We start from the raw sequence: 25,300 nt of genomic DNA on the forward strand, positions 1-25,300 counted from the left end.
GCATGGAATTGGATGGGCCATGGCAGGGACTACTTTTGCCTTCTGCAACTGCACAAGCTGCAAAGTCAAACTGGTGTGGAGAGGCTGCTGCTTGGGATTCCAGGCTTGATTCAGCACTTGGGGGAAAGCACCCAGCTCTGAACCCAAGCACGCAACCCAGTGGCCCTGCCAGTGACTGAGTTTGTTCTCTAAAGCACCACAGCTGCAGCTTTTGACAGCTTTGCCCTGACAACCAAATGATCACTTACCAGTTTGGAAGAACAAACTGACCCCAGCCTCAAAGAGGCTCGCAATGAGAAATAGTTAGCACTTAGTGCTGTACAGTTAGTTACCTCACAGGGATGTTGTAAGGATTAGATAAGATCCTCCTCTACAGAGGAAAAAACAGAAGGAGTGAAATGACCTGTGGAAGGCCTTGTGGTAAGTCATTAGCAGAGCTGGAGTTGGAATGTGTGGTTTCCAGAGTCACAGCTCCATACTTCCTCCTCTCCAGGACGTTGCTCTTCACTGTGCCAAACATGGACAAAAGCAAAGTCAAAACTGGCCAGCTGCTGTGTGTCACTTACTGGAGATCAGGAATGGAATGTGCTCTCATCCAACGGGCAGGACTGTAAACTTGCAGTTCGCCAACACAGAGAAATGTAACATGCCAGAGTAAAGATTAAGAGCACCCAGTAAACTTGCAAGAGAAATCCCCAAACCATAAGAAGCTATTAATACCTATGCAAATAAAAACAAGGAAAAAAACCCTCCAAAATAATCCAGTATGTCTTTAAAAAAATGCCATTTTGGAAACTCAATCTGCCCCATCCTGGGAATCTTTGATTGAATTAATACATGCATTTGTTTCTATCTGAAATATCATAAGGAAAAATAAGACAATCCTAAAAGTGTACTTAAAATCCACTTCAATGGACAAATGATTTGTTGAAACAATTCACCAAACGCTTCAGTTTGAGTAAGAAAAAGGTCAAGGCCATCAGAATTTTTTGTGAAAGAGGCAACCATGAAGTGAAGCTGCACTGCAAAACACTTTGCTTGCAAGAAAATATAAGGAGTTTTGCATAACATGGAATAACAAGACTTTGCTGGCTAAAAAGGGAGACCCACTTTTGTGCACTTCACACCCTAAGTTGCAGCACCAACTGCACTGGTCACAGGGCCACCTCCCTCACCATGAAAACAGCATCTCCCAGGTTGCCCGACCACTGGCGTGGATACAGACATGCTCCAAAGAGGTAAAGTGAAGTGTTTGCAAGGAACTCTGAAGTCTACACTTGCCATAATAACTTCCAGTGTCTGAATCTATTCTCCCACTAAGTATTTCTCAACAATGTAATTTGGAACTTCTTAGGTAAATTACAACACTCCTGTCTTCAGCAAAGAAGTAACAATGCATCAGGGGTTCTGTTTCACTTACAGATACATTAAGTTCTGCCCCAACTGCGACAGGATCTTCAGAGTTCAGCCTATAAACCTATGAAAAACTGCCTACAAACTTTGCATGAGGTAATTTGCAACATTTTAATAAGTTTACTTACACTCTATACCACTTTTGACCCAAAAAACCCTCTTGCAGTATCTGGTGTCAGCTCTCGTGGCTTCCAGAATCGTATTTCCTTAACATACACAGGAATTTAATTGTTCTTAGAAGACTATGAAGTATTAAATGCAAGAAAGGTGATTTCTGAGTCAAAGCTTAAACACCATCTCTCCCTCAGCCCACTGTGTTATTGCTTCCTCACTGTAAGAGCTTACACCTGCTACTCTAAGGCTTCTGTTTCTAGACATTTAGTAATGTGAAAAGTGTTTGAAGGCTGGGATATTAATTTTCACTGAAGTTATTTAACATTGTGTTTACAGGAATTGCTCTGTCTCATTTTTGGGCCTCTTCCTGCAGGAGATAAAAATGAATTCAACTTAAACTCCAGCATTATCTACTGCTTTGAGGAAAACCAGGTTGCTGCCTCCCAGTTCACATTAAAGCCTATTTACAGTATTTCTTGCTCTGCCTATAGGGAACTACGTGGAGTAGTGGCTGAATTGCACAAACACTGAGTTAGTAACTGTGTCAGTCTAATGGACTCTTTCTTCCCTTGAAACACAAGGTGACACAGAGGATGAGGCAGAGGCTGTCCCTCAGGTGCATCATTTCAGTTAAGCGTTTTAGACTTGCACTGCAATTTCAACCAAATTCCATGCTACTGCTTCAATTCAGCCTCTTTTAGAAAGATGTGCCTTGGAATTAGAGGTTTCTACATGCCATGACACTTGTCTGGCCAGCAATAAAAGACTACACACTGAAATAAGAGAACTTGTGAAAGGTGTGTGTATCTCACATTAGTTGTCTAACCAAATGTAATTCTGCTAAGGACCACAAAAGTTACTCATCCTTAAAAATTTCTACCTTCAGCTGTCATCATTATCCAAGTTAATTTTCTATCTAAGTGAATTATGTATAATAATATTTACATATTTAAAATATAGGCAAAATTTTTCTTTAAATTCAAGAAATATCTATAAGTAACTCTTTGTTTCTGTAAGTGATTGATTTGGTCATGGCACAATTTTAACCAGGTTGTGTGATCCCATGGAATGAATAGCTACAGTCCAGATGCAGAGGACATTATAGAGTAGGGAACTGCAGAACTCTGATGACCCTTTTCCTAATAGTTTATTATCTTAACTAAATAAACCCTCCCCTTATAGAATCCTAAAACAGTATTAGATAAAAATACAAGTATGTACAACAGATGAAAAAAGTAACACTACTGTAAAGGCCTTAAGGAATTTTGTAGCTCACACACTTGTCAACTTTGCATTTTCTATAAAGCTAATATTGCAGTAAACTGTTACAGAAGTTTTCCATTGTCTACCACATCTCCTTCTGCCCCTTGGTAGTTAATGTGATCTCAACAGCACAGGACGAGATGAAGGGAACGTGGCAGCAATCTCAAACTTGGTATCAAGTATTAGTAATTTTCACCAGCTTCAGTTCTCAAGCCACCTCCTATCATTTAGTGGTCCCACAAAGTTGCTGAACATCACTTCCCCCCCCATACACATCACATGTTATATGCTACATATATGGGGTCTAACTGATCAGCTAGGAAGCTGTCACGGAGATGCATTCGTTGTTTCTCTCCTCTGGAATTGATAGGGATAACTCCAGGATCCACTACCACCACCACTCCCACAATTAGGTAGTGTTCTTCCAGGACCACGTTTGTAACTAGAGGGACTAAATCCAGGGCTTCCTGTTCACAGCCACACAGCTCCACAACAACCACAAGCAAGTTGGTCCATGTGAATACAGCACTAAAAGTCAGAAAGAAAAACAAACAAACGGAAAACCCAGTTATTGCCAAACAGATCCAACATTCTTTATCCTTAGATGGAGTTTATCACCTGCTTTAGGCTGCATTTCCAAGCCACCTAACTCCAAGATGATCTAGTCCTGATGTGCCAAAGATCAGTTAAATCCACCTCAGTACTACCTAGTGTGACATAAGAACTAAATGCTGCTTTCACCAACTCAAATATAAATGGGTTTTTACACCACAAAGCAGGAAATTATCATTTCTATTTTGAATTAAGGCCTGTGAGAAAACATTGAGTCAGCCCCAGTATTACTCTGATCTACGGACAGGAAGTGAGGTTCATGACTTTCTGATGACAAAACCACCTCCATTTGCCTGTTTTTTTTCTATTAAACCCTGTGTCTTTGCTTGAACATGGCTACATTTCAGCTAGCTTAGGATGAATTCAGTTTTCACAGCTGTTTTACCATTCAGCAATGCTTCTGTGTGTCCGAGATACCGAAGTCTCAATGTCAATTGGATGGTAACGCAGCCCCCTCAGCTCCAAAGTTTCATCCAGTGCTCCAACAACATACAGTGCATCGTGGCGCTCTAGAGAGGAGAGATGGGACATTGGACTATATGTGTACTCTGGAAACAGGAAATGGCAGATAATACATGGAATTCAGATAAATCAAGTGTCTCTTGTGTCCAGGTGTGTGGATGAACCCCGGCTAGAAGAGGCATGGAACAACCTGGTCTAGTGGAAGGTGTCCCTGCCTGTGGAACTAGATCTTTAAGGTCCCTTCCAGCCCAAACCATTCTATGACCAGGACTGCACAGTATGAATGAAAATCATCATCTTCATTTAAAAGATGCAGCTTAATTTGCACCCTACCTCCACTGGCAGCTGTGAGCTCTGTGCGACGAACAAACCCAAGGTAGCCGGTCCGAGCCCAAAGTGTCTGAGCAGCATCACCAAAACTCAGGCGAGTGTTGAAATGATCAGCTTGAAGGGTTTCGTTGTCGTAGATAGTGTAGTAGCCACTGGCTGTGTGTGGACTATTGACCCAAATCTGTACAGGAAGTGAAAAACCAGTCAGATCTATACACTACAAACCCAGAGCATCGCTGAGTATTACAATGAGGCAAGTATTAAACTGTAACAAGAAGATTCTCTTTTTAGCTAAAGTTTTCCAGGTCCAAAAATGTTTTGCTTTTAGGTCAAGCCTCCAAATATACTGTAGAATCTTAAAAAAGCATCCTGTGGATCTAGTCTCCTAATAACTGTAAGCTGAGGATTAACTGAGTAAATAAACTGTGGGGTTTTGTGACACAAAGTCCAAAATTTGATAATAATCTGCTAACTTGGGTCAAATATACCAGTGTGTAATCAACAGAAAGCAAAATGTAAATTAGATTGTTTGGAAGCCAGTCATTCAAGATTTAGAGTGGAATTAGCCTTCCTTTCTAGCAGGCTTTCTTTTTCTTTAAACTCGACAGTAAAATAACACAGACAAATTCTGAACAGCAGTAATTCAGCTTAAAACACATGCAAGAATTGCCCCTCGCAGCCTGTCAGCCACAGCTTGCACAACTGAACAGAGAGAATAGAGCTCAAGAAGCAGGACACAGGAGAAGCTGCCCAAATAGTAAAACTTGCACTTACCTCCCCGAGGTGAGAATCTCCAAGAGGCCCTTTTGTCTCAGGATTGACAATGACCACTTTGACTCCAGGTAAAATCTAACGATCACAAGAAGGAATATACGTAATCAGTGTAGGAATTACCTTCATGCACAACTGAAACACAAAAGCTGTTCATTTACCTCTGGAAAGGTGTGATCTCACCCACAGCAATGACAAACAGGTATCAAACACATGAGGACACGTACACTGAAGGATGGGGTGGAAGCTAATGGTATGAATGGATTTCATGACTCGAAAGCCACACAGATGAGGCATTCTAGGCTTGGAAATCTTGCTAGACCTTGATTTTGTAGAATTCAAGGTTGAAAACTACTGGGAAACATCTTTTTATTAATCCATTTAAAGAAGGGAGTAAGAGCTACAGTAAATCTCAAATAGAGGAAGCCTCTGACATGCAGACACTTTGATATGGTTCATTTTACCAATTCTCTGACTTGTTCCACTAAAGCTTGCTCCTAAATCAATGGATGCTTCATAATCAATCAAATCGACTTTCCCAAGGAACAGTGGAACCAGTATCACCTCTCCTCATGCCATGCCACCTTTCCTAGCTACACACCCATGTCAGAGGGGGGATAAAAGAAACGTGGCCAGCAGATGCTGTATGCCATGCCTCTAGGTAGTATCATGAACTTACCTTCCCAGATTCTGAAAGCAGCAGGCTTTGAGGAGCTCCCCTTTCCACCAGACGTACTCTGAAGGTAAAGAAAACATTGGGGTGGGGGGGAAAGAGCTGCAATGTACTGAGAGGTGATAGCTCAAGACCATCACATCACTTGACACAGAGTTATTAAGTAAGTAAAATCACTGTACCTGTCATGTCTCAAGGATTTCAGATCTACATAAACGGTGGTGGGATCAGGCCCAGATGTTCCCTGAAGAGTGAACATTAAAGAATGAATGCACCAACAGAGTCAGGGTAACTCCTGCCTCAGGCTCAGCTCATGAACATTTCCAGGGGGGTTCTTACTGGCAGCAATATCCATATTCCCATTTCCCCACCTTTGCAGCTGCACTCAAGGGAACACTCCAGTAAACAGGCTGTTTGCTCTCAGAGTGTAACACCGGCATGAGATGCATCTTTGGGGAGGGGGAAGCTGCTAGGGAGACAGCCCAAGTGCTCTCAGCTCTCAGCCCTGGGGCAACTAGTCATTGTTTATGTGGAAATAAACAGTTCTCCAATGTCACCTTTCAGTTGTTTTGAGCATCTGTGATATAGTCTGGCAGTTGAAAAGAAGTTGTTTAAATCTTGGGCCAGCTGTTCTCTACAAAGCAGATGTTGGGCTACACTGACATGTGCAGATTGGGAAGCTGGCTGATTTGGGATACAACTGGATCTGGGAATCTGATGCCAGACACAACACATGCACCAGAAAGCACTTTTGTTACCTGTAAGCAGATGGCAACGTTGACTCTTGACCCGAAGGTGGTGCTGACAGCACGAGAGGACAGGCCAATGTCTTTGAAGAGTTTGGAGAAGGAATGAGTGAGAGAAACTCGTGGCCGTTCCTCTGCAACTACCACACAAGTCCGGACACAGGACAGATTAATCCCACGTGCCTGGAACAAACACAAAGCAGTGCAAAGGTCTGTGTGTGCCACCCTGCACCAAGCCTGTCCCCTCAAAAGTGACATTTGCTTTTTGTCCCTGGAAATTACTTGAGGAAATGCAAGAAAACCCTGTTCTTGTGTTTGTTATTTCCTCTTTTCAGTTTCTACTTGCAATTGGGAAGTATCTTTCTGAACAGAGCCTAGAAATACTGCTAGAACAAAATATGCATTAACAGTGTTTCCTCCTCTGCTACAGAACGGAGCATCATGTGCTGCTGCAGTGCTTTTCAGCTAAGATTACATCTGTTATTCACTATTTATATAGATGGAAACCAAACCAAGTGAGAGTAAAGACATTTACTGGGATTACATTGAACCTTCAACAAAACTGGGACCAGAATCCATTATTATTTCTAAACATGACCACAAATGCACTAAACAGCATTCACCAGTTGATCAAATCTGTGCCTCGTGCTGTTTAACTGGTGACACACCCCACAGCAGACACCTTCATAACTCCATGCCCCCATCAGAACAAGACTGATCCTCAACCTCATAAACGCAGTGCGCTATTTCAGTAAGCCTCATGCAAAAAGCCACCTCAAGTGTTTCATGAAGCTATTTTGTTTTCCCTTCCTCTCATCTCCAAGGAGCAAACACCCCTATTTAGCAAATCCCCTGACATGTGTGCTTTACATCATGTGCTGGTTTGAGCCTTCACTGCAGACTCTTACATAAGCAATTCTTCTGCATAGCATTCTGCTGCTGGCACCCTCTCTTAAGGTTTGCCCAGCAGTCTCTGACACTCATTGGCAACGTGCTACCTACACTGCAATACAGACACCCAACTCCATTTCAATCCTTTTCCTTTCCTGGGGCTGCAAAAGCAAAATGCTTTTGCTTTTTGAGCAAGCTGTGGACTGGAGACTTGTGCAACAGCAAAACTGTTGTATTTAACCATTGTACCACTTTGCTTTAGTACCACAGTTTAATTTATGTAACGTAACATTCAGGAAGCATTTCTTACCTTTAACATTTCAACTTGGTTTCCAAGTCCCTTTGTACACAGTTCCATGACTGAATAGGAACAGAAAGTGTCCCTTATTTTATACTGGCTGACAGTAGATAACCAGAGAAAAACGTTGGATTCGAGCTCCATAGGAGGAATTAAAATTGACTGGTGTCCAGAATACACACTGTGAGGAACATTAAGAAAGAAAACATCTTTGTGTAGCATGCAGCTATCTTTAATATTTTACTGTATTTTCATGTTACACTCCTGCTAGACCAAAAGCAGGCTGTGGGACTCTGCATCTGAGGCAAACTGATAATAGCTCAAATGCCCACTTTGTGTACCAACATTGTTTTAAAAATACAACTTACTGCACAAGAATGACAATTTCTACACACACAAATGTGCATACACTCTGTCAGAGTTGAAGGAAGAGAACTGGCTCAACCACACAGTTTATACAATGAAAACTTCCTTACTGCAACGTATAATCAAGGAAGAAAGGCAAGAGAAACATGCTGGAGCCAGTAATAATTGGCAGCACAAATATGCATAATCAAGATAGGACAACATCTTGCTAATCTGCAGGAAAAAGGAACAGATTATTGCCAGTGCAAGGACAAATTCTCCCCTTCCTGTAAATTAGTCATTTTGGCAATATCAACATATCTGTCTGTAATTACCACACAAAGATGCCATTTCCCATTTAGAACCAGCCAAGAGTTCATCTTTTCCTTTTCCCCTCAAAAGCCGTACCTGCAAAGGCACCAGAGCACAAAACCCAGTCCACAATAGGGGTCAAGACAAATTGCAATCTGCCGGGAGGAGTAGAGCTCACACTGCAGCTTGATTGCCCTGCAAAGGCCACTCACGGCTGCGTGGGACATCTGCAACACAGACAGAGAAACCACACTGAAATTCAAGGGCATCAACACAGGACTTCATCAAGACAGGTGGGCAAGAATAAAGATGGGTTTGCCTTCCTAACACTTCTCCATAAACTACAGGTTTCATTGCCTTATCTTCCATAGCAGGTGCAGAAACCTGTGAGCCACAGTAAACCAGAAACAGTGATAACAATAGGGATTGCTTAAAAGCTTTAGGCATCTCAGACTCCAAACACAGCTGGTCATTAATGACAGTCTAAGGCTTTAATTCTTTACTTTAGTTTCTTATCCTCCTCTCTATCAAGTGCATTCCTATTCTGCTCCTGGCAGGGGAAAGCAGAAGCTCACAGCTCTGCTACTCCCGTTGCTCACTGCTTTCCTACCAGGCAGCATTCCAGTGGGAGGCAGCAGCAGAACTCCTGATGCCCACTATAGAGACCTGGCTTCCTACGCTGCAGAACTAATTCTTGAGCACGAAGTCACACCACATTGTCTGCAGTGAATCCATAGCTTTACTGGAAGAAAAGCATGGTCTTGAAGCTACAAGAGCCAGCTGTGGTGGAGGTCAAGGGGAGAGGTGGTTCAGAATATCAGCCAAAGACAAGACACGGAACCCCCCCATCTCCTAAACCACTTTTACTGTACCTTTACTCCTGTAAGCATGCCTGTTGTGGAAACACTAAAATCTAGATATGCTAACATTTCAGGCGTAGGTGGCTTATAGATCTGAGACAGACGCTTCCTGGGCAAGTCATCTGTAAAAGAAAGGCACAAACGTGGTTCACTTTGATTCCTGAAATGGTATTTGAAAGGAGAACACAGCTTTCAAAAAGCCAGAGATGGATCATGAAGTTTTCTATTAATTCCCTTTCCAAAAGAGACAGACTAGTGCATGACAAGACTCTTGCCAAGGCTTCCATGTAGAAAATTGTTAGGAAAAGGGAGAAAAGACTCACTCTTGTCTCTGGGAAATTAACAGTTGTCTGCAAGGTGACTTTTCAGTACTATTATTTTCCATGCATAGCTCAACACATGAAGGAGACATGTCAGTAAACAAGGTCAGACCTAGCTTATATCTTGGATAGTTTTTCTAAATATTCAAATCCTAAAGAACCATCCAGTTTGCACCTGAAATAGGGAAGTCAACCCCCTACACAGAACTTCAAGGAGTCTTTTAGCCCATGACCACACCTGTGTCAATGATGGTTGGCCAGGTTTTCACATCCACAGCAGCAGCTGCTTCTCTGGATTTCAGTAGTCTCATTAAGGTCTGAGTTGTGAGAATACAGGCAGCTTTGCTGACCTAAAAATAGAATTTATTTACTAGAAAACAAAGGAAAGAGAAAAAAACATGTCCCAGTGGCACTATCATTGTGAGATTTTATGTTCTGAGACTCTATTTTGCCATCTGTAGCCAGCTTCCCTCAGCAAACCTGCATTAATTTCTTTGGCTTTTGCAACACTCCTCTAACTTTTCCTTCACTAAAACCCCAAAAGTGCAGCCTCAAATGCCAATAGCCATGTCAGGAACTTTAGAGCAGGTGAGAACATCTACATCTAGCTTCCTCTCCCATGGTCCTTCCCTGGTTACCGGGCTTGGAAACTAACTAACAGCAGATTTGCACTTGCCCAGCAGAAGGGAGTGTCAATGTGAAATTTTCAGTGGTAGCATCACATTAGTATCTCTCAGAAAGCACTTGTCTTACAGCAGTTCATCTTGCCACAAAAGGAGAGGTGGTTCTCTTGCATTTTATGAAGGGAAACACTGGCCTTCAGTTGTAAAATGTGCTTCAACCACTGCTGTCATGTAAAGAACACAGGAGTTTGGGGAGCTGCGGTAACCGCTTGAGCCTGAGGCCGAAGCAGCGGTGCTCCAGCCATGCTCTCAGCTACTACCCCGTTACTCACTTCCACGATCATTCGCACAGTGGGCAGAGTAGCAGTGAGGCTCTGAGCATGAGGTGGTCTCACGGTCACGGGGATGCAGCCAGCGTACAAACAGCCATAGAACGCGGTGATTAGCTCAATGCCTGCAAGGACACAACAGGCTGTAGTGGGGGACACTGGGGGGTGGACACCCTGGGGACAACCACGGGAGTACTTTTACTCCAAGCATCCGTTACTATTTCCATTAGAAGGTGGTACACGCACCAGTCGCTTCCACAGCATGGATGTGCGATGTAAGCAGTCCAAACACTGAGGGCAGCACAACAAGGAAGCTAAGAAAGCTTGGGAGGGGGGACTGAGGAAGTAGAGAAAACTGACCACATAGAAAACCACATCTGTCTTACAGGAGAAGAACATCCCAAGTGTCAAATGACTCAAAAGTCAGCCACGACAAAAAGAACTGTCTGGCAGGGCAAGAAGTACACACACCAGAGAGCATCTTTCACCAGCAGTGAGCATCTTACACCAAGTGCTAAAGCTGTGTGCTGCTGGCCACAGCAGGCAAGACTGTGCTTCCCATCATTCCCAACCTACTCCTGTAGAAAGTCTCAGCGGAAGCACCCAGTTTCTGCATAGATGATGGATATGGCACCAGTCTCCACCAGAAGCCACCCTGCCATTTCTCATAGTAAACCACACGCTCTCTGGATGCAAAGCTGCTAAAATGGGCAATGTGCCTTCAGAAAAACAGGATCTGAGTAGACCAGGAGCTGAGGAGTCTCTGGCAGGGTGACTTGCAAAGTTCTCCAGCACGTGCCATGTGGTCACAAATACCTAATAACCTTGCAGTGAACATATCATGCCAGAGGGTCTTTGATAATCCCAGAAGTCTTTGATGACAGAGCAAGTTCTAGCCAGGAGTGAGAAGGTACAAACTGGCTTTTCCAAAACTCTAGAGACACAAAGTTTGAATCGTGATACTTCAACTGCAAGACATTCAGACAGCCCTCTCCGGAGCCAAAACTAGATCAGGGAGTTAATGCAGTCCCTAAGGTATTGCTGTTCCAATGATCTCTCCTGTAATTCCAGATCTCAGTGAGATTTCAAGTAAAGCCCGTGCTGCATTTCCACAGTGGGCTGCAGTCATTAGTAAAACTTGCTTACCAGGAGGATAAAGAAGCACCACATTGTCTCCTGCATTGAGATGTCCTTTGTCGCACAGAACTGATGCAATTCTCTCAGCTTTTTTGTGCAACTGAAGGCAGGTGGCTGTGCACACAGTGGTTCCCTTGAAAGGAGACAAAAATGCTCTAAACAGGGCCTGGCACAACACAAATGCCAGTAAATGGCCACTGCAGATAAAAACCCCACCAAACTTGCTTGCTAGTGTCAGTCTACTAGCTACTAGTTATCTATACCTATAGGCTGCTGGCATTCAATGAGCCATTTATTTGCTACAGAATCAAAAAAGACAGAGATGGAGTTAAATCTGCTCTAGAAAATTCTACCTTCCAGAGAGTCAGTTCAGGTCTTCTTGCACCAGAACCTTGTCAGAATATACTCAACAGGGATACACCATTAAATGATACAGGAACCAGTGGGACCTACAAACATGCTCAGTTTTAAAAGCAAGCACTGAACCATGACACTCATTCAGCTGAAGCGACCTAGAGCTTCAAAGGTTATAAATCTATGGGCAAAATCTGATACAGAGACTAAGCAGAGGATGCTGGAGGGGGCAGAAAGATTTTAAAGAGTCTTAAACTCATGCTGAATAACATGACCTTAAAAAACCCCAACAACTCAGCACTGACTGTACCTTGGCATTTAATAAAAGGAAGAGTGGGTGGTCAGGAGTTGCTTGAGCTCTCCACTGTAATACCTCTGTCAGGAACTGGTGCTGAAACAAAGAGGCAGTAATTAAATATCAGTGCTTCTATTTCAGATGTGGTATTTAAGTGCTTCACATTCAGCTGTAGGGTAAATTCTTCACCATTCTCCAGCTGTTCAAAATCCTGATTTACCTTTTTAACTAAATCATTGTCTTCTATTTGACCAAGGTCTCTTCCAGAAGCTTGAGCAATACGCTTTCCAGCAACCAGGTTCCCCACCATCACAGAGGCAGGGCCAACGCCTGTTGGTAAAGAACAGCCACATGAAACGTGGACTTTTAATGCAAATAAGAATGAAGTGGTCTATAACTGCAATCTGCAGGAGCAAAGGTACAAAGATTCCCTGCAGGATCCTACTGCTCCTGGCCACGGATGCCAGGAGCACCCATGAGGTGATGAAACCTCACTGATAGAGTTCAGAAGGCATTGCTAGTCTCCTATTCATCAGAATCCCAAGGAGTTCAAAGGTAGGAATCAAAACTCCTGGACTGACACATGCAAAGAGGCCTCAAACACACCCCAGCCACAGGCCACAAGCTCTGGTCCCCAGCATGTAGGACACTCAGAGGCATCACACAGCTTTACAGATCTGAGGCAGTGAACTTCAGTTCACCAGCATTAAACAACAATGTTACCTGGTTGTTTCTGCCTGGGTTTTGGCAAGTTTGTCACACACGTGTGTGGGCACATGAGGATGTTGCACGGGTGCAGAGAGCCCTCCAGAAAGTGCTGTTTAGTTTGTGAGATATGGATCCCTCCCAGTGGAGTTTTTGGCAACGTGTTGGCTGGCACAAGAGCAAGGCAATACACACCCACTTGGTGAATGCTGTCGATTGCCTAGAGGGAGCAAAGATGGGCACTTGAATTCTTGGTACTACACTGGCTGCACTGACATATGCAAGACAAATCCCTGCATTGATAAGGTACTGGAGGCCTAAGTCACTATCATTTCATTTCCCCTCTGTAACATCAGCAAGCCCTATGGTAAGAGTTAAGTGCTTGTAGCATCCCTGCCTTTAGTCACTTTATAGACAAGAAATCCATTTTTGAATTTTTCATGACCAAAATCCCAAAATACACACAGTTGCTTCATGAATCATATGATTTTGATCTCAGGATTTTATCCATCTGTCTCCTCTGAACCATCACACTCTTCCTTTTGTCTGCTTCAGCATTCAGGCATCTAATACATTATTCAGACCACCAGGTACTTCCCTGATTTTTCTCCCAGTTTGCATACTTCACAACCTGAAACATCATTCCCAAGACTGACATACATGCAGTGCAGGCAGCTCTCAAAGTACGTATTCGCTACTCATTCTCCTTCCTTACGACTACCATTGTTTGTCTGGTTTAACCTTTCTCTGCTTCCCGTCTTCCTTCTGAAAATGCATCTCCAAAGGATAAGAGTGGCTTTAAAGCCACCCTTGAGCATCAGCATGACCAAAGCTAAAAGCAGAACTCCTAAGCCCAAGCACTGGCTCTGCTTTGCACTGCTGAGGGGCAACTGTGTTTCTCTACACAGTCATCTTGCCAGCATAATACTGACCACTTTGTCAGAGCCTGCACATTCTGAGCTGCAGCCACTTTCCCAGGACCTTCAGGACTGAACAGAACAGCTTGTGTGCAGCAGATGTACCCAGCTTGTGAGCCTGTAAAAACACCTTGTGCCAAGAGGGAGCATGAGCCTGTGCTCTTTCCATCTGGGGCACGCTGATGGTCCCTGATCTGCCCACACACAGGAAAGCTGCACAAACTCTCCCCATCCACTTATGTAAATGACTCACCTGCAGCACTCGACTCATCCACTGAAAACTGTCCTCTTCAGATGCATCTGGCCTCTGCTCTGCAACCACCACAATCCTCTCATCGTAGAAGACAGACACTGAGAACACAGCAATCCTAGGGGAAAAGGGAGAGCCGTATTGGCACAAGTTCCTGTTTTGCTCCTCAGGAATATGAAGCCAAATACAAAACTCATAAACCCCCTCCATGGGACAAATACAGAGAGAAAAAAACCCCAAACATTAAACAACTAAAACTGAGTAAAAAAGGAAATACTTTGTGAAGTAAGGGATTAATTCCAGCTTCTGCTGAAATTCCTACGTAGCACAGTCCCCTGTCCTCCCAACCTGCTATCACATTTCTGTTCCAACCTGTGACAAATCATCAATGTCATAAAAGCTTTAAAAGCATCTACACGATGTAGGGGCTTAAAAACTCCCGTTACATCTTAGAGACGCAAGCTCCAACCCTGCTTCAGGATCTGGGAAATTATATCCTAAACTGCTAAAGAAAATTAAGTATCTTTGGCCATTAATGAAACTCTCCCTTCCTGCAGAGCATCAGCCAGCAGCTGACTCCTACAAAGACTAAGAAGTAGATTCCATGGAGACAGAGAACTGAATTCTCTATGTGGCTGACTTGACCTTTTTACTTGATTCCTTCCCCTACAGTAGACAGTCTTGATGAAAAGCCAGCCAAGAGAGTGGGGAAAACAGACCCATGCTGGGCAGGATCAGGTCAAGTAAAGTATTTCTTGGTTTAGACAGTAACTGAGCTACCCAAACAAACCACTTACTTGAAGAGAAATCAAAGATGACACTAAAGATCCTGTTTCACTACACTACTTGCAGAAGCTTATGGGGAGGGACAGGTTTATGGTGCTAACCTTCCTCTGTAAACTGTTTTTATTGACTCTACTGCCAATCCTGTTGCAACAATATCATCAGCGTTATGTCTGCGGCCGCTGACTGTCAGCAATCCATCCATCTTCCCAACCACAAACACCAAACTGCCCTGAAAGATCAAAAGGGATCTGTGAGTAACTTACAACAAGCAGATATTCTAATGTCTTTGATGACTTGTGTATTTCATAACTATGGCTGGATGGGATTTGTATAAAGCATGTTTTCTTTCTCTTTACATTACATCATTTCGGACTAAACCAGGAGAAGCATTCCAGCCATAGACCTCTGTACATAAATGCTTTCCTTTTAAACACAGAAGGCTACTACCATGAACAAAAATGCAGCAATGCAAGCTCACAAAGTGTGTTACATACAGGTCCAACAAATCCCAGCAAGCCGGAACGGACAAACGGCACGTCACCCACTGGAGAGCCAGCTGAGTTCAGAGGGATAACCTGCAACAGAGGGGAGGACACTGGAGACAAAGGGGATTTGCCTGAGGATAGAAAAGCATTCTGCACATCAAGAACTGCACTAGATGACAGTGAACTGATGAGGGAATCCCTGGTATTGCTGGAGACCTTTATGAAAGGGGAACACTGAATATATGGAACTATGAGGAGATTTTCAGGGTATCTTTTTAAAAGGCAACATTAACACCTAAGTTACAAACCCAAGAGATTACACAAAGCTATGAATTCTACACAGGAAACAGAGAAATAATGATGCATTCTATTATACATACCTCAAATGTATTCTTTGTCACCCCTGCCAGCCCATAATACATCATTCCTCCTGCTCTGGAGCTAACACAGATTTCACCAATCTCATCTGTTTTACAGAGCTGAGGTGCTCCATCAGGTTTCACTATACACATCATTCCTAAACATAAATTACACAAGGTTATGTTAGGCTCCAAGGGTTGCCTTGTGCAAGAACTGACACGTTTAACTGTGACAGAGAGACACCACATTGTACCACAGCCCAATCTCCCTGAATGTGAGACTGGTTCTTCTTCAGAAACATTCCAGACCATCCACAAAAGAAGATTTTACAGGAGATTCCTGCACATTTTTACCTCCTGGCATCACGTGGCCAACATCCTGGACAGTGAGAGCAGAGTTTTTATCTTCAGTGTTGACACGAATCACACCAAAACTCAGCCCATTCATGGACAGGATGGCCCTTCCAGGCAGAGGTGCCCCAGGAACTCCAGGTCTTTGAAGGACACAAAATGAATACACTAAATCAGGCACAGAGGCTATTATTAGACTCGAGTGAAGATATCACAGCAACAGAAATATACATATTTCAGTGTTTCTTCTCTGCATAACAAATGTAAACCTGTGAGATGGCAGTAGAGGAAAAGCCACACTGACCAGTAAATAAGGAATCCCATTCTTGGGCAAGTGCAATTCTTCTTCCAGCTCTTCAGCTGACCCCATGTTAAATACCAGCTCCCAGGCCAGATGACTACAGGGCTCTTTATTGCAGAAGGCAGCAATGGACAGAAACAGACTATGATAATGACTGTCCAAACTGATACCAAATTTAACCTCAGATTCAAGAATACCACCCTAGCTTTGTAAATGAAAAGTAGGAAAATGCATGCACAGTCCTTACAGGCACTGCTGAGCTGCCACACATCTTAGAGAGGAAAAAAAGCACCTGCACCTTAGGAGAAATGCTTAACATCTTAGCTGCTGGAATACCCCAGCATAAACAGTGTCAGTGGATCTTAGTACATGCTTAAATCAGCTGTGACCAACTGTGAATGAACTGCAGCTTGGATCACTTCAGCCTGCAATGCTGTGTGCCCATTACCTCCGTATTGCAATGGTCATCGCCTCTGGAGATGTGGCACATGGGCAAATTGCCTCTGGTTTAAGCCCATGGCTCTGAAACAAGCTCAGGAAGGCATCACATGAAGAAACAGACCCTGGAAAGACAGAAAATACGCTGCTCTGACTTTGCACAGTTTGATTTGATGCCCATCTACAAGAAGGAGGATTTGGGAAACTACAGGCATGTCAGTCTGACCTCCCTTCTGGGGAAGGTTATGGAGCAGATCACATTGAGTGCCATCACAGGGCACATACAAGACAACCAGATGATCAGGCCCAGTCAGAATGGGTCTATGAAAGGCAGGTCCTGCTTGACAAATCTGATCTCCTTCTATGACAAGGTGACCCACTTTAGTGGATGAGGGAAAGGCTGAGGGATGTTGTCCACCTAGACTTCAGTAAAGCCTTTAACACCACTATCCACAGCAAAAACTGGATGCTCATGGCTTGGATGGGGACACTGTTTGCTTAGAGGAGTTAGGCTTGAGCCTGTGAGAGAACTAGCTGAGAAATCTCTCCTGGAAAGAGCAGGATGTGGATACTCACAGGGATTTGCACCATCAGTTACAATCAGCATGCGTAGAGAACTCAAACTGACGTCTCTTTGGTCTCGATGGGCCATCATGGCCCAGTGCAAGTCTCGACACTTGACTAAAGCAACTTTTGCTGCAAGTCAAGACAAAAAACCTCATTCAAAGACAAATAAAAGCTTTCCATGAGTCGTTTTCATAAGAATAAACACTCCAACCCTCCCAAATGAGAAAATCTCACTAAAGCAGGCAAGCAAACTGAGCCTTGCCCTAACAGCAAGCCCCAACCTACAACAGCATCTGCTGTGGCATACAGGCCACTCGCCCACCACCTGAGCCAGGGTCTGTCACTATCACAGCCCCTCCTCCAAAGTGCATAAATCATTATCACCATCTGAATGTCCTCAGTGAGGACTGGGCACCAACAGATCCTGCTGTGCTCAAGTATTTCCTTGGTCTTATAAGGCACTGGCTTTGAGTACACAGGTTATGAGGCCCCCTCAAGTTTGCTGACGTTCACATGGCATTAGGACTTTGTGCATATTTAGAAATGAATTAGAGTTTTGATCCTTGGGATTTGTCATAGACAACAGGCTCTAAAGAACTGGTGCTTTTAATGCCCCTCACTCATTTCTCCGGAGAGCTTCAAGCTGAAGGTGTGGAACACACAATTACCTTTGTGGGCATGAACTCTCTGCACCCACGAGAGCGGGCAGGTTTTCATCACAGAATAGGGCACACTGATAGTGTGCAGCTTGTTCATTACATTCTGAAACGTAGGAAGAAAGATTTTTAGAAAAGGGTTCACAAAACCTATCCTCAAGCAGAAACAGGGTCACCTGCAGTCCCCATCAACCCCTACCCCACCATGAACTGACATAACTGAGGATGCTCCTACTCTTCCTCCAGAGAATTAAAGGTCTAAGCAGGGAAATGGTTGACTTAACAGGTAAAAGGGTCCTCAACCATCTCCTCAGATGTTGCAATCATAAAGAGTTACAAACTGCTTCAGAAAGTCCTTCCAGGCTCAACTTACCGTGAGAATGCCATGCCACAAGCCTGCATCCTTCTTAAAATCCAGAACATTCACTATTGTTTCACCTGAAGAAAGAAAGTGGAACTTTTGAAGTGAAATGTGCCAAGGCAGCTGTGAGCAGTATTTATTTATGCTGGAATCTGAATCTGTCATTTGAACCTGTCAAGAGCCTTGTTTGCCTGATTATATATTTTCCTAGTCAGAGCTCCTTCTTATGCAAAGTAACACAAGAGAACATCAATTCAAGAGAAGGACACATCCCAGAAAGTTGCAAGAAAATCAAATTCCAATATGTATTGCACATTAGTAGAACAGAGAGGGTCTTAACCTCATTATGCATGAACAACAGCAGGGGAAGAGAGCAGAGAGCATCATTCAAGCACTGACTCCCAGAAGCAATGGAAATTGAAGTGATGGCTTCCAAAAGACAAACTCTGCATTTAATACGACGACACAACTCTAAAAAATGAAGTTTCACTCCTGGATCTATGAATTAGCTTAATTTACAAAGCAGAACAGGCTAAACCCATATCCAGTAGAACTCTCTGTAATCCCACCAGCAATTTCCAATCTCCATTTCTGGTTTAGCCAAAAAGCCTCATGCAAACTAGTACAGAATGAATAAGAGGTGCTTTGATATTTACACCCAGTACCAAGAACAAAAAGTTGGAAAGACACTTTAAAGAGTGTACAGTACAGCGAGAGGGGAACTCAGACTTGCTGGAAGAATACTCCATTCTTGATTCATTTGCTCCCCTTTTGATTCATCAGCAGAGATTTGTTCACGTTCTAGATGTGAGGCAAATCCCACCTTTTCTTCCTTTTCACTACAGCAGTTTGGATTAAAAAAAAAGGTTATAGACTTTTGGGGGAGAAATAATCTGCACTTTTGTCTTTTACAACCTCCCTTTTTCGAAGTAGATACTGTTGTGTACTGGTTACTCACAGTCAGCTGTTAAAATACAGAGACAAACACTTAAAGTAATGTTGCTGAACCTTCATTCCTTTGGCGTTCCTGTGACATTACCCACCTTCAGAGTAGTTGCAGGCCTGAGACAAGGCTTGACAGTGGGACAGCATGGCAATTCGAGACACTGTGACACCCATAACACTGCCCTCTTTGCTTGTCTTGTACTGCAGAAGAGACAAAAAAGCCAAATTTCTATTACCACTTAAACCACTGCAGTTCCTAGAAGTTGCCCTATTGAGTTGTGCAAAAGGAAAACAAGCTTTGCTGGGAAGAACAGAAAATTCAGGATGCTGTTGGCTTAAGTAGCTGCAGAAATCTGTGTTAGCAAGTGCTCAGAGAGCTCAGTTGTCTCAATTAGCAGCTTTCTGGAGCAAGAACAGTGCTCTCCAACTCATTTTGAGCAGCACCCAAGGCCACAGAGGTATTCAAAACTAAAATAAGCTTCACAGCAGGTTGTGCACAGTGAAAGACTTGTTTCAGTGGCTAGAAACTGAGAAGTTTAACGTACTGAGGTGAAAGTATTATCTCCCTGGTGATTAGAGCATTAAATTCAGCTCACGGAAGCTACTTTCTATTCCCCATTCACTACGTACCTCAATATATGCTGGCTCAGTTCCTGCAGCTGAGATGTTGGGCTGCCAATCCTTAGGAGATTTGGAGAGATATTTTGAATCTGTCACAACCCATTTGAGTCTGGGCCAACCTAGGAGCCAAAATTAAGTGGTACATTCATATCAGTTTATTTATTGAGGGATTTAGATGCTGCAAAATACACTAAGCCCCCATTATTTATGCAAGTTCAGTTACACAAGCAAAATACCAAGCCAAGCTACTAGCCAGAAGGTTCATCTCGTTTCTCATCAGGGAGTTCAGTGGGCAACAAGGTACTTCCTCTGCTAAGGAAAGATCCCTGCAGTATTTCTAAATATAGCTTGTTGTATTGTTAATAAAACTACTTTTGAACCTGCCAAATGCTGCCGAAGGGATCCGAGGACAACTCTGCCTTGAAAAGGTGGATTCATTGTGATTTTCAGAGCAACAAAGCAATTCTGTCAGACACATGGATCAAACTGTATCTGTCAATCCATATGCATAAACCCCACAATAGTTAAGTGATGCTATCAAGAAAGTTGTTCCCTTGTGCCCCGCAAAATGCATTCAAGACTTCTGACAACTCGCTCTGGACAGTTCAGCTACAGCAAAAGTACAAGCAAAAGCAAGTATATAACTGATCTAACCTTTAAACTGCACAATCTCTCCATTTTGGGTTTTTGGAAGCCCTTTCAGACAAACTTCAGTGGTGAGGGCCAAAGCAATGCCACAGCTTCCCAGCAGAAAACCAATCTGCTGACCACCAGCATCCTGAGGGAAGAGGGGGAAAAAGTCATTCCTGTTTCAAGATGACAGAAGTCAACTTTCCCCTCACCAAAATCTAAGGTTTGGTAATGCTCTGGTCACTGGATGGTAACATTATGGAGCACATGAGGAGCTAAAAGAAGAACCAACCCATGTCCACAAAACCTCTTTCCTTTGATTTGTCCTTCTCCACCTACATCCAATGTCTGGCAATGGTTTGAAACTGAAATGACAACCACTGTGTGGCAGGGATGAACACAACTGCTTCCAAGCTTAGATAATAACCTATTTTGGAACATGATAAACACCCATCACAGAGGCCTGCTGGGTGAAAACAGAGACAGACCCACAAGCCAATAAAAGTCCATAGGAAAATGATAAACCATCACGAAAATGCAGAAGAGCTCCTGCATCTTCTGCAGACCAAATGTGCTCTTCTAAACTCATTCAAAACTGAAATGATTATGTAACTGGGGACAGATTGCAGAGAAATTTGGCGATTCTCACATGGAACTCTTTACACATCAAGTATTACATTGGCAAGACTAAAATGCATTGGATGTGAAATCCACCAAAACCAAGTGCTCATGCCCAGCATTTAGGCATCAAGCACACCCCATTTCTTCTCATTAATGGAAGCCCAGATGCTTCAAAGAGGAATCATGAGACAAAAAAAGCAAAACATATAATTACACTGAAATAAAGAGTCCTCTCTTTGCCCAGGAACTCATTTCTAATGCACAGTGATAAAACCACTGAAACGAGGCTGCTCACTAAGATGCCGATACTGGGAGAAGTTTTAACTTTGTGTTTGGTTGCTATAGCAGTTGTCACATTGCAGACAAATGACAGAAAGCTCTGTGACTCCCATAGTATTACCAGACTAGGGACCATTTCATTACCACCTCTCTTGCCATGTGTTTGCCACTATCCTGTATTCTTTGTGTTGTCTTATGAAGTTCTACAGTTTTAGACAGCTCTTGACATGACAATATTGAAAGAATTCTGGTAAAGAAAACACTTTGTTGAGCAAAGAACTTACAAAATGTGCCTTATGTCTTCAGAAATAGCACCTTCAAGTCTCCAGCAAAGTCAAAAGACTGGTAGATGCTAAGTATGGGTGGAAATGAGACCCTTTTCACATTGATCAGAGGGCACATTCACAATATTATCTGTGCCATATAAAGTATTTGCATAACAGAATGGAGACTACAACATTTAGGTGGATCGACCCTTTCCAGCTGCTCAGCACAGCTCTCTGGTCAATATCTTTTTCCATTTTTAAACAGCTATTCTGGGTTCCCAAAGGTCTTGCACATTGTGTTGGTACAGAGCTGCTAAGGCAGCAGCTTGATGCTGTGAAACACTTTCAGAGGCTGATGGTCTGACTTGGTTTTCATCCCACATCAGCCTATTGCTCCTCTGAGTTCCATCAACGTTACCTTTCTGGTAAGAGGTACCTCTATAGGCACTGGTATGACTTCTGCTAGGAGACAGCCGTAAAATGCCACCATAAACATGACTGGGTCATTGTTGGGATAAACAAGAGCTACCTACAATTCACAAAAACATGGGGTTAGTTGAAATGCAAGGAAAAATTGCAAAGTTTGCATCTATAGTGACTAAAGTCACCAAACCTTGTGTTATTTCACATTCTATCACAGCATTTCTCACAGGGCATCTTCAACCACTCTTTCTTCCACAGAACGTCTGGTATGTGCATAAGCTCCTCGCACAGTAATGTCAGCATTCCCCGTGTGCCCATGCACATGAAGATGCACACACAGCAAAACCAGAGATCTAAACCTCTGTATTTCTCTCAGAGGTGCAATGCTCCTCCTTAGATGTACTTCAAAGTCCAGAGCCAAGAAGTTGCTTACAGAAGAGCCAGCAGGACTGAAAAACCACAAACGTTTCTTTCCCAAATAGCCTTTCCCTGGGATAAGTCTTGCTATTAAAAGAACAAGATGATAGTGCCTGTGGTAAGTTACAGCCCCCCAAACCCTCTTGTTACTTCAGAGGGAGAACCAGACAGTCCCAAACTCATTACCCGATCTCCAGGTTTTAACACGGGTTCATTTTTGGTCCCCAGTTTATTAAGCAGTGTGTAGGCCAGCTTGAGACTTCTGCTCCACAATTTGCCTAGAACACAAAGAAGAGAGACTTGCACAACTCTAAATCAACCCAGCACACAAGAGAGTATTTCAAGTCTTGACTCCTTTTATCACTTTTATGTCCTCTGTTTCAGTTACACTCTTTTGTCTACAAAGCCCTCAAAAACCAGGAAGGGATTTGCAACCACACGTAGACCATCAGCCCTGTGTTCTATCCACTACTCTCTTTCAGAGCAGTTTAGCAACGGAAGGTAGTGCTCAACTCACCATAGGTGAGGGTATAAACTGGTTTTCCTGTGACATCCAGTGCTGTCAGGCAGGGACATTTAGCTTGTGTGGTTCCCCAGCGCTGCAGTGCTGCTTCTAAGGCAGGTGGCCAGTTACAAACAACTCCCAGGGGTTCTCCCTTCACTGGTGTCATCTGACGTCCCTCTGGCTTGGGCTGATTTGGGTCAGGCTGTGGAACTGCAGAAGATTCAAGAATGTTTCCAGTTTATCTTTGTCCATTTGTTACCAGACAGGGAAACTAGAAAGATGCACTGAGAATAAATGCTTTTCTTCATGATCTTTAGGTTTAACCACCCCACCACATTTAATTTCCTAGGAAGCCCTGCACAAAACATCATGAACATGGACTTCTGATGTGTTATTAAAGGTGTTCAATACAACAGTGAGGAATGTAACACAGAATTAGATAAAAAAAACCTTAAGGTTGTAATGAAGCTACCAGTAAAGACAATCCCGTCTGTGGAATTCAATAGCTTAAGCAAATGAAACAGGTTAAAAAACATATTTATATATTTTCCTTGTGAAGTTGAGTGTTGAGGAGCCACCCAAAACTCAGCAGCAGTACATTATATGACTTCAGACATTGGTCTTGTTTCAGACTATTCACGAAGGCTACTTCTAGCTGCAAACAGAATCAGAGGCAACTTCAAAAACAATGGCATAAAGAAATCCAGCACCGGGCATGTCTCTCTATTTATACCAAATGATGAATAAAACCATTATTTGGTGCTATTACCTTCCACAATTTCTTCAAAATCATCCACAAAGAATTCTTTCAGGGGGGGTCTTTTAGGTCTTTTCAAGGTGTTAAGCAACTGCTGAATCTTCGTGGAGACTCTACTGCTCACAGGAACACCTGGAGGAAAAAATGAACTAGTCCATCATGTCTATTAACATTTACATCTTCCTTCCTTCCACCAGAGGATACTTCTCTTGGTGCACCAGCTCATTCAATTACTGGTTTCCACTAGTAAAGGTTGTGCCAGTGCAGGATGACATTAGGAAGTATTATATTGGTTCTGTATTAACTCAGTGGTCATAAATGCTAGTAATAGACATACACCTTAAAGCATTTTCTCCTTTCCAAAGCCTGATTTCCATCTGTGCCTCACACCACTCTTGCTGTAAGCCCTGCCTGTGGTACTGATCAGCTGCAGTGCAAGGCTGCCAGCAGAGGGGGGACACAACAAGAGCAGAAGCATTAATGCCACCCCTCAGCACAAAGGTTTATGGCAACCAGCTCAGAGTGAGTATTATCAGCTTTGTGGGAGCTAAGAATTACATTATTTCATTCATCTTACCTTGATTTGGGGGGCTGCAGGAATAAAAGCTTTTAAAAACAATGAGCCTACCTATGTATTTGTAATTTTTTTCTTTAAAAGTGGTAGACAAGAGAAAAGCCTGTTACCTCTCCCGTGATTTCCTCCAGTTCAGCACACAGCAGGTAACTGCTGCAGCATCACAGGAATGGGTTAATGCCAATGTCATAACTGCAGCACAAGAATGTGTTAATTCTAATGCCATAACCATTTCAAATTTGTGAAGTGCTTAAATGAGATAATCTTGAGTTGGGAGAACAAATTGTGTGACTTAGAATCATAGAATGGTCCGAGTTGGAAAGGACCTTAAGATCATCCAGCTCCAATGCCTGCCACGGGCAGGGACACCTTCCACTAGGGCAGGTTGCTCCAAGCCCCTGTGTCCAACCTGGCCTTGAACCACAGCTTCTCTGGGCACCCTGTGCCAGCGCCTCAGCACCCTCCCAGGGCAGAACTTCTACCTTACATCCAACCTGAACTCCCCCTGTTTCAGTTTAAACCCATCACCCCTTGCCCTATTGCTCCAGTCCCTGATGAAGGTTCCTCTGCAGCATCCTTGTAGCCCCCTTCAGATATTAGAAGGCTGCTATGGCTTAAGTCCTTCCTTAAGAGCATTCTCATTTGCGGGTGCTCTGCAAGCCTCCGTACCATCAGCAGTATCCATGAGACTAGAGCGGTTAGATCCCTTGTGCATGCCTTTCACGATTCCTGAAGGAGGAAGGTCGATGGCTGCTGGGCGTGCTGAGGAAGAGGAGGTAGTTGCTGTGACATCTGGGGGAACTGAGAAGTTTTCTATGAAAAGGGAGAAAATTGAGATGGCAGTTAACATACACCTTTATTCTCAGCTGGAACAGGCAAAGTGTTAGTTACCCGTTACCAACACTCTTAAGAATTTAATAGGTTGAATGTCTGGGAGC

At 43.3% G+C, this 25,300-nt stretch overlaps 1 protein-coding gene across 1 annotated transcript in view; it reads right to left on the reverse strand.

The window, feature by feature from the left end:
* Positions 1-2,701: 2,701 nt before the first annotated feature.
* Positions 2,702-25,300, reverse strand: part of DIP2B (DIP2 disco-interacting protein 2 homolog B (Drosophila)) — a 34,540-nt gene continuing 11,941 nt past the window's right edge. The window contains exons 5-37 of the mRNA XM_010021451.1: positions 25,032-25,175; positions 23,801-23,920; positions 23,044-23,241; positions 22,713-22,804; positions 22,105-22,215; positions 20,545-20,668; positions 19,900-20,009; positions 19,368-19,470; positions 18,337-18,401; positions 17,976-18,069; positions 17,317-17,436; positions 16,751-16,865; positions 16,005-16,144; positions 15,672-15,808; positions 15,301-15,381; positions 14,908-15,035; positions 14,024-14,138; positions 12,872-13,073; positions 12,369-12,478; positions 12,164-12,244; positions 11,509-11,632; positions 10,366-10,487; positions 9,649-9,760; positions 9,103-9,212; positions 8,327-8,457; positions 7,586-7,754; positions 6,397-6,567; positions 5,821-5,882; positions 5,645-5,702; positions 4,969-5,043; positions 4,198-4,375; positions 3,788-3,911; positions 2,702-3,318 (exon numbers count right to left, since the gene is read on the reverse strand). Coding sequence (XP_010019753.1) covers positions 3,066-3,318; positions 3,788-3,911; positions 4,198-4,375; positions 4,969-5,043; positions 5,645-5,702; positions 5,821-5,882; positions 6,397-6,567; positions 7,586-7,754; positions 8,327-8,457; positions 9,103-9,212; positions 9,649-9,760; positions 10,366-10,487; positions 11,509-11,632; positions 12,164-12,244; positions 12,369-12,478; positions 12,872-13,073; positions 14,024-14,138; positions 14,908-15,035; positions 15,301-15,381; positions 15,672-15,808; positions 16,005-16,144; positions 16,751-16,865; positions 17,317-17,436; positions 17,976-18,069; positions 18,337-18,401; positions 19,368-19,470; positions 19,900-20,009; positions 20,545-20,668; positions 22,105-22,215; positions 22,713-22,804; positions 23,044-23,241; positions 23,801-23,920; positions 25,032-25,175 — 4,079 coding nt within the window. The 3' untranslated portion in view covers positions 2,702-3,065. The remainder of the gene's footprint in view (positions 3,319-3,787; positions 3,912-4,197; positions 4,376-4,968; positions 5,044-5,644; positions 5,703-5,820; positions 5,883-6,396; positions 6,568-7,585; positions 7,755-8,326; positions 8,458-9,102; positions 9,213-9,648; positions 9,761-10,365; positions 10,488-11,508; positions 11,633-12,163; positions 12,245-12,368; positions 12,479-12,871; positions 13,074-14,023; positions 14,139-14,907; positions 15,036-15,300; positions 15,382-15,671; positions 15,809-16,004; positions 16,145-16,750; positions 16,866-17,316; positions 17,437-17,975; positions 18,070-18,336; positions 18,402-19,367; positions 19,471-19,899; positions 20,010-20,544; positions 20,669-22,104; positions 22,216-22,712; positions 22,805-23,043; positions 23,242-23,800; positions 23,921-25,031; positions 25,176-25,300) is intronic.

Source organism: Nestor notabilis, unplaced genomic scaffold (assembly GCF_000696875.1).
Source record: "Nestor notabilis isolate BGI_N333 unplaced genomic scaffold, ASM69687v1 scaffold14619, whole genome shotgun sequence".
Classification (NCBI taxonomy): Eukaryota; Metazoa; Chordata; class Aves; order Psittaciformes; family Psittacidae; genus Nestor; species Nestor notabilis.